General features: G+C 44.2%; 1 protein-coding gene across 1 annotated transcript in view; it reads left to right on the top strand.

Moving 5' to 3' along the window:
* The first annotated feature begins 370 nt into the window (after positions 1-370).
* MTM1 (myotubularin 1) overlaps positions 371-9,507 on the top strand; it is a 41,529-nt gene continuing 32,392 nt past the window's right edge. Inside the window, exon 1 of the mRNA XM_079962811.1 lies at positions 371-594. Within this exon, the coding sequence (XP_079818937.1) occupies positions 409-594 (186 nt within the window). The 5' untranslated portion in view covers positions 371-408. The remainder of the gene's footprint in view (positions 595-9,507) is intronic.

Here is a 9,507-nt window from a genome sequence, read left to right as displayed (position 1 = left end):
CCCCAGGTGCTGCAGCATCGATAAAGCTGCTGGCACATTAGCAGCGTCCTCCTAACGAGATTCCTGCATTGCTCGCGGGTTAGACTGGATGACCCTCAGGGAGCCCATTCCAGCTCTCAAGGTTCCGTTTCCTTAAACAAAACAAATCATTGTAGCCCAGGGTCCAGAATCGCCCCTTGAAAAGCCGCAGCCACCAGTTTCTGCTCTGAAGCGGAGGTAAGGCAGAGGGCAGATTTTGCTTTATAAAGAGCCTACATCTCCCGACAAGCACTGGGAGGGGGAGGGCAGAGAGAGAGAGAGAGAGAGAGAGAGAGAGAGAGAGAGAGAGGCGCGTGACGTCAGGGCGTAGGCCCCTCGGACTACAGCTCCCGGCACCCCCCGCTCCTTTCCCTCTTGCCCGTATAAACTATGCCTCGCTCGCTCCGACCCCGAAAGAGGGCGGCCGTTTCCTGTCAGCTGTTGTCACGTGACCCAAAGGGGGGAAACAAAAAGCGGGGGCTGGGAGGAGGAGGGCGCGGGACGCTGGCGACGGAGACGACGAGGCCGCTACAGCTCGGTGAGCCTCAGGGCAGCCCTTTCCCCCTTCCTTGGAAGGTGGGCGGTTGAGGCCTACCTTGCCCGCGAGGGAGGGGGTGGGCTTGACGGGTTTGAATGGGTGGCGACTGCTCCACCTCAGGCTGCAGCTCGGGGGGGGGGGGGCGAAGGGAATACAGATTTAAATCGCCTTGAAACGGCAACAGAAGCGCGCCCTCCCCCGCAAGCAGAAAGCGGCAGATCAGGGTGCGTGGGCAAGTGCTAGCTTTCCTCATGCGAGGGGAGGGGGCTTGTGGCTCCACACACACAAACATACTGTACTGTATATGTATATGTATATGTGTATGTATATGGAGAGAGGCCTCCCCAGCTGCCCCCTGTGGTCCCCAACCTTCTTCGTTCAGGTTTACTTGGCATGGTGTATTGTTGTGAGTTTTGGGGAACTCCAGAGTTCTTTTTTTTTGTGTGGCCGCCACTACTTTGGCACAGATTTGCCTCCTCTGAAACCGTCCCTCGGGGCACCAATGCAAAGGGAATTTGTGGAGCCCGCAACCCACTTGTGCAGGATTCTGTGGGCCATTTGCAGGTGACAACCCGCAGGTTGGGAAACGCAGGTATAGTAGTAGCCCCCCTGGGCTGCCTCGGGGCCCTACTCCATCTTTATGCTACTGGCCATAAGTCAGGCTTGGGAATGCGGCAGTGCCCGTTGAGACCTGCTGCTTCCTAGCCTGTGCTGTTGTTTGTCTTCAGGTTCCCCCAATGCATTTATACATCTGCCAGTTAAAGGTGTGCTCATGTTCCATTTAAGGAATTTCCCCCTTCATCCCACTCCAGTCCCACCTTCTTCAAACACAAGTACCAATCCCACACCTGCCTGCTTTCATGGACACACACACTCAGCAGGTTCCCCCATGTGTGTTCTGTGTGCTTTAACATCTTAATATGTTCGCCTCTCCCTTTACACACATTTTTCCATATGTCCTTGGATACCGTATGGATGAATATTCTCTATATATAGTATTCCCCCACTAAATGAGAGCTCCTTCTAATTATATTGTTTTCACTTCTATATCAGTATAGTGGTTTGACTTATCACTTACGGTAAAATTTTTTGCAGTTCCTCTAATTCAGATTTTCTCCTAAGTTTCATTTCTTCATACCCCTAAGGTTTCTACAGTAGCTACACCCCTGTAGTTTTATATTGCTGTGATGTCCCTTGTATTAAATAGTAGTTCCTTAGTTATTTTCCCTTTCAGTCTCAACCTATGATGGGATTATCCTCTTTTCTTTCTCCCACTCTCACTGTTTTCTCTGCTAGGGGACGTTCACCTCCTGGGAACATAGGAAGCTGCCTTTGAGCAGGTTAGACTACCTTCCCATCTGTGTGATGCAGCAGCAAAAAAAGCTAATCCTATTCATCACCAGACGTATAGTGTCCTGATCAAGGGAAGTAATACTTCCACACTATTCTGCCTTGGTCAGACCCAACCTGGAGTACTTTGTCTAGTTCTGGGTGCTACAATTTATTTTTTATTTTTTTTGGCGGGTTTTACAATTTAAGAAGGATGTTGACAAGCTGGAATGTGTTCAGGGGAGGGCAACCAAGATGGTCAAGGGTCTAGAAACCAAGCTTGTTGAGGAACAGTTGAGGAACCTGGGTATGTTTAGCCTGGAAAATAGGAGACTGAGAGGAGATACTATAACCATCTTCAAATATCTGAAGGGCTGTCACATGGAGGATAGAGCAAGCTTGTTTTCTCCTGCTCCAGAGTGTAGCACTCGAACCAGTGGCTTCAACTTGCAAGAAAGGAGATTCTAACTAAATATTAGGAAGACTTTTCTGGTGGTAAGAGCTGTTTGGCTGTGGAATGGAAGGTGGTGGATTCTCCTTCCTTGGAGGTTTTAAGCAGAGGTTGGGTGGCCATCTGTCCTGGATACTTTGGTTCAGATTCCTGACCAACTTCCAACTTTACAATTCTAGGATTCTCTGATCTATCCCAGTGTTGTCCACTCTGACTGGCAATGACTCTTCAGGGTTTCTAGTCTTTCCCATCACCTGTCACCAGACCCTTTATCTGGAGATGCCAAGGACTGAACATGAACAAAGCATGTGTTTTGCCACTCCCTCATCTCTCCTATTGTTTTCCTCCCACAAGCTTTTAGAAAGCCTCATTTGGCCCTATTTTAGATGGATTCAAATAAGACTTTGTGCAGGAGCTTTGCCTTTTCTTTCTTAGCATGCTGTGCGTAAGTTCTTCTCACAGTATGGTGGCTTTCCTGTTTAGGTTCAGCAGAGGTTCAGCCTCTTGTTGGGGAAATATTGTAATGTAATGCCAGGTGATTTCTGAATGCATTGTATTCTGAATTTTGAGCATTGAGGAATATTGTAGCATTTACGTTTGGGGCGTCTTCTTTATTGGGCTGCGTTGTCTACATAATTCTTTCCCTGACTCATGTATTGTTTCATACGTTCTTTTATCCCTGAATGGAGATATATCAAATAATAGGTGTTGATTTCATAGCCGTAATCTAATTCCCAGCTACCAAACTGAAGTCATGATCTTGCAATATATCTTGCATTTAAGCTTTGCTCGCTGGTTTACATGTTTGCTTCAGGTTGTGTCCAACTGTGATCTTTAGGCTACTTGGCATTCTCATGAAATGAATGCTGTAATGAGTCTCATGTCATTGGTGCAGAGAAATGAAGTGTGAAGCCCCCCAAATTTTTCTGTCCTGCAATTGCAATAATCTCTGATCATTCACTGTGCTGGCTTGGGCTGATGGAAGTTTAGGTCCAACAAAATCTTGACGTCACCATGTTGGATACCCTTACATCAGTTGGAGAATATAGTCATAATAATAATTTATTAATTGTAATAATAATTTATTATTTGTACCTCCACATTTGACTGGGTTGCCCCAGCCACTCGGGGAGGCTTCCAGCATACAGTGGTATCTCGGTTAAGTACTTAATTCATTCCGGAAGTCTGTTCTTAACCTGAAACTGTTCTTAGCCTGAAGCAACACTTTAGCTAATGGGGCCTCCTGCTGTCGCTGTGCTGCCAGAGCATGATTTCTGTTCTCATCCCGAGGTATTATTTCTGGGTTAGTGGAGTCCGTAACCTGAAGTATATGTAACCCGAGGTACCACTGTATATAAAAACATAATAACACATTAAACATTTAAAAACTTCCCTATACAGGGCTGCCTTCAGATGTCTTCTAAAGGTTATATAGTTATATAGTTACTCATTTCCTTTGCATCTGGTGAGAGAGTGTTCCACAGGGTGGGCACCAGTACCGAGAAGGGCCTCTGCCCAGTTCCATATGTTCTCAGTCATATATTATAGGAATGGTACTTTATAGGCAAGAAGGAGGCAATCAAAGTTTAAAAATTTAAAGTCTGCTTCTTTAGGCTCTTTAGTCCTTTGGTCTTGGCTGGTTCACAGGCCTGCAGAGGCTCTGTGACCCTCCTCCTCCCCTGTAGCATCCATTCAGGAACTCAGTAGGCACAGCTCTTCCTCCTCCAGTAAGGAACTGGGAGAACCTGCAGTAATTACATGCAGACCTCTGGTCCAGGAGTCAAATGTGGCCCTTCAAGGCTGTTTGTTTGGCCCTTGGGGCTCTTTCCAGAGCATTCCTACTCCCCAAGCCACACTCTTCACTGTCCCTGTTCTGTACACTCTTTAGATGCTTTTGCCTGGCTGGAATGGAGAGAGGTGTGCCTGTGTGTTCATGTGTGTAGAAAACTTTGGCTTTTGTAGAGGCTGGAATGTTGCCTGCTGTACAAAGGTAAGAGTTGCACCTATTGCTCAAGCCTCATTTGCCTTTGGCTCCTCTTCTACTGGCAGGTGGCTCCTGGAAGGTTGTTGCCCATAAGGAAATGTGGCCCTTGAGCAGAAAAAGTCCCCCCCCCCCGTTGTATAGCATCACTTGTGATGGGGTGCTCCTTTGCAGCAGGAAAGTTATAGTGGGCAAGCAGGTGATCTAGCCCACTGTTGGAAATAAGAAACTGACTGCAATTATGATGACTTGTTGCAGGTGCTGCATTATAACAGCTTTGTTTATTAGTGCCACAACTCTTAACAGAAAACTTCAGGTGTTGGTTGGTTTTGGGTTGTTGTTTTTTTAAGCTGCCCCATAGTGTTACCTTCCACTGAGTTATAGAGATGGTTGCAGTTACTATTGTTTTTTATATGGAATCTGTATTAGAAGTTACAGTACTTTCATGCATGTGTGAGTATGTAGTTGTCTTGTATACTCCTGCATGCGTTTGTCTCCCCATGAGACCATGCAACTTTACTTGCCATTTGGATGCCAGAGTTTTGAAGTTTCTTGATCTCTTTGAGAGCCTGTGCATTTATGTGAGGCAGAGACTCTCACACAGGAAGTTCCTTTTTATTAATATTGCTGGAATCTGCAAAATAGGCAACACAAGAAAAATCTCTTAAGTCCTTGTACTGAAATAGTTTACACAACATAGTTGTGTGAATTTGGATTCTAGCTTCAGTTTCTTTTGGCCTATTTTTAGCTCTAGAAAGTTATTTCTTCGTAAACAAACTGGATACTCTGTAATGTTTTGACTGGATTAAAATGTAGTAGTGTTCTAGGAGGAAATTCAGAAAATTAATAGCAGTTAAGGGGAGTTGTTCTAAAGCAATCTTTCGGGGTGTGCTATTATTTTACTCAATTTTTTATTTCATTTTATATATGTTTTCCTGAGGCAGCTTAGTACTGCTTTCCAAAATTGTGAAACGCCTTGCAAATTGTTATGATTCAACTGTTGCTTGAAATGGAACTATTTTTGTAAAATGATTTTAAGATTTGGTTCTAAGGCTTGACAGGACATTCCCTTTTCTCTCTGTGTGAAACTGTTTCAAGCAATAGCTGTATGAGAAGTTTTTCTCAATCACTTTTAATTTTTCTGTTGGCTTATTGAGAGAGGCTCCGGGCTGATTCCCCCCTCAAACACCCCCCCCAGTGTATTTTCAATAAATAGTATCCAGTTTGCAGGCAGGCCCCAAATTACAGGAAAGCCTTGGGTTTGAGTCTACAGAGGTAAGGGTCTCTTCACTCTTGTCTAGGTGAAGGCCACCTTAAAAAGAAGGCAGTAACGTCATCTTTCTACCTTCTTGCTCTATGCCAATATAGGCTCTATTATAGACAGACAAATGTTGACTGTAGTATTTGGGGGTTTTTTAGATTGAAGAAATGTATTAACATTGCACCTTGAAAGAAGCCTTTGCCTGTTTATAAGGACTAAAAATACTTTTTAAAAGCAAGTACTTATTCATTACTGGTGGAAGTTACTGATGTCAGTGATTCCTAACAGATGGTTGGAAGCAAACATTGGATTGCAGAAAATGTCTGCTGTGCCCCCAAACTGTTGGTAGTGGGTGTTGAGAACTACAGTGTAGCCTTTTAGTTCAGAGAATTTCTGGCCTGAAACTGGGCTACTGGACAACCCCACATTTGTTTTTAAGGCATTTAGGTTTGAAAGAAAGAATAAGCCTTTGAGCTAGGTTGTTCCGGGGCAGCCATATTTTCTCAGCCAGCCTAACATTACCAGCAGGTCTGAGCAGGTCTTCCAGAACATTGAGGCTCTGTAGCCACTCTGAAATATGCTGATGATACCCTTCATCCCTCTGAAACAGGCTAGTTGTAGGAGAGCAAAAATTTGGAGAGTGAGAAAGTTGCTGCTTTTGCATTTGCCTTTGCACTCTCCTCCACCGCCCCTTTTTTTTACTATCAAGTTTCATTTCAACTTCACTATATAGGGAACATCCAAGGGGCATGAATGGAGATAAAATAAGCTAGCAAAAACTGGAGAATTATTAAAATACGTGGCTACAATGCTTCTGAATTGTCCAAAACATGACATATCTACAGCTGAACAAGCTGCTCTCAAGAGCACTGGTTCCTAAAGGAGGGCCACACATGACGGAAGCTAAAAGAAGAAGCATCTGTCTACCTGCCTCAGGCTCCTTGGCATCTCTAGCTCATGCACTGATATAATTTTCTCCGCAAGAGGTTTGGTAGGAATCATGCGGACGCTTGTGGGGTTGGAACTATTCCCGGCTGAGTAAATATACAGATTGATATAATACCTCGGGTCATTTAGCTCCTGGGTCACAGTCCCAAAGTAAATGTTTTTTCAGAGGCATTACTGCATCGTCATCCTAAAAAGATGGGCACAAATTCAGGGGGGGGGGGGGACGGACGACGACTTGCCATTGCCAAACAAACAAAGAGGTTCCAGTGTACACATTGGTAGCAGTACAAATTTCATTTGCCTGCAGGGGTGTTTTGTATTCCAGAAAACTTTGGATTTTGTTCAGGATCCACATCTCGTTCCAGAATTCCAAAGCGATTCAGGGCTTTATCCCTTAACGTTGTTTTCTTTATGACTCTTATCTTCTGCCTGCTGTCCCCTGCACGGGGTTTCGGTCCCCTGCACGGGGTTACCCACACCACACATCTGAAGCACATGGCTTCACCCTACAATTCCTGGAAACTTCAGTTTGGTAAGGGTGCTGTGAATTGTAGCTCTGTGAGGAGTAAAGTACAAATTCCAGAATTCTTTAGGGTAAGTCATAACCGTTAAAGTGGTATAAATGGGCTTGAAATGCATGCTGTAGATATGGCCAACCCTCTCTTTGGTCCTATTTGGAATCCTTGTCTTTTTGCCCAGTGGCCTGTTTGAGGTATTCACTGTGTGTCCTGGGGACTCCTTGGAGCATTCATGGGGCTGATTTCAGAGACATGTTGCTTTCTGCTCCCTCTTCCTCATGCAGTGATCAGCTTCAGGGAAGCATTGGGCCTCTTCTAAGCTGCATATGAAGTCCATGCATGGCAGTGTTGAGCCTAGTGGACCTGGACTCTGGGGTATCTGCCATGAGAATTGGCTGTGCACCCTTGGTTAGAAAATGTGCTCCAATATTCTGCAATGCACAGGGGTTCCAGAGCAGATGCATGTTTGTGTTGTGTGATATGCAAGTCAGCGTGGAAATGTTTGCCTGAAGGTAGCAAGCTACAAATCTGCATGAGTAAGAAATTAACAGAGGTCTTGAGCTTTGTTGCTGCAGCTGGATCTTCCCATGAGTATCACATTTTATTAAATGGCATCTAAGAAATGTTGGCAGCTAGATTTTGAGGTATATTACTAGCCTTGGGTTTCAGGAAAAAAACATTCTGAGTAGTAGTAAATAGCTATCTTTTCATGAATAGTTTATAAAGTACATTATTTGAAATGCAAGCAGTTTCTGCTGAAGGATATATATTCTGGGGATTCCTGAAGTCCCAAGTAGTGATGATCTAAAGACAGGGATGCACAGCTCCAGGAAACCGGGTTAAAACAATAGAAACGAACTCTGGCATGGCAATGACTGCTGCTTAATAATTGGATAGTTTCTATTTTAATACTCTGGATAGAGTACCGTTTCAGGTTCTGCTGCAGTCTTTCTTTGGCAGCTTTCCAGAAACAACTCATATAATCGGTTCTATGGGAAGAAAAAGTGGGTGTTTTTACATAGCAACGTCTATATTGAATTTCCCCTTTTAAGATGGCAAAACTCCCAGGATGCTATTTGGAAATATTATTCTGCTGGGCAGGTACTGTGTTTAAGCAGAAATACTACCCACTGAAGCATTGTAGTCTTAGCTTCAGAAGTTTAATTTTAGATATGTATTATCAGTTGCAGCCCACATCTTTAGACCAAAAAGGGCTGTCAGAATGCCTAACATAAGATAGAACCATTCCAGATATGAAAACAATTAAGCAAGCAGTTACAATAATAACAATAAATTGACCGCAGATTACCAAGTTTCAAGAGGTACAAAATAAAACAATAAGAGAGAGTAATGTTCAGTAACTTGACATGCAGCCTCAAAAGACCTGCTCCCCCACCCTTTCTTTCTTTAAATGAAGCTTGCTTCCATTCTAGGTAGGTGGGTGTAGGATTGCATTCAGAATCTTTGAGAGCAAAGTGTCGCCTAGTGGCTAAGAAACCTGAGCTATGAGCTAAGTAGCTCTTGTTCAAATATTGTCTGCCCCATGAGCTCACATCTTAAGCCAGTGTTCTGCAGCCTGGTGCCTTTCAGGTATGTAGGAGTCCAACTCCCAATGGTCAGAGATAATGGGGATTGTAGTCCAAAACATCTGGAAGGCTCCAGGTTAAGGAAGACCGCCTTAAGCAAACCACTGTCTTTCAGCCTTGGTACCCCATCTGCAGGATAAAAGTGCTATCTTACTGTGGTGATACCTTAACAGGGATAGTTGGGTTTCCTGTGATGTCACATCGCAAGTGTTAAATAATTGTTTTAATGTGACAGTGGTTTGTAAGTTAACTACTGTTAGTGTTGTTACATCTCTGGAGCTTTTTCGATAACCACTAGTAGTGGTGGGGGATGAGTGTTCAAATCCCTGTGAACTCACTTGTGGGGTGCCTCAGGCTTCTGTCCTCTCCCGTATGCTTTTTAACATCTACATGCAGCCTCTGGGAGAGATCATTAGGGAGTTTGGGCTGGGTGCCCATCAATATGTGGATAATACCCAGCTCTACCTCTTTTAAATTGGAACCAGTGAAGGCAGTGAAGGTCCTGTGTGAGTGCCTGGATGTGGTTGGAGAATGGATGGTGGCTAATGGATTGAGGTTGAATCCTGACAAGATAGAAGTACTGTTCTTGGGGGACAGAGAATGGGTGGGTGTAGAGGACTCCCTAGTCCTGAATGGGGTAACTGTGCCCCTGAAGGACCAGGTGTGCAGCCTGGGAGTCATTTTGGACTTGCAGCTGTCTATGGAGGTGCAGTTCAATTCAGTATCCTTTTTTTATAATAGATTTTATTAAAATTTTGAAGGTTACAGAAAGAAAAGTAGGAAAAAGTTAAACAAACAAAGCACAAAAACAAAAACAAAAACACAAATCCAACCTTTACATAACTTTCTTTCCTTTGCTTATTTCCTTGACCTCCTC

This window comes from Podarcis cretensis (assembly GCF_951804945.1).
Source record: "Podarcis cretensis genome assembly, chromosome: Z".
Taxonomy (NCBI): domain Eukaryota; kingdom Metazoa; phylum Chordata; class Lepidosauria; order Squamata; family Lacertidae; genus Podarcis; species Podarcis cretensis.
Note: the sequence above shows the minus strand (reverse complement) of the source record. Positions and strands in the feature narration are given on the sequence as shown.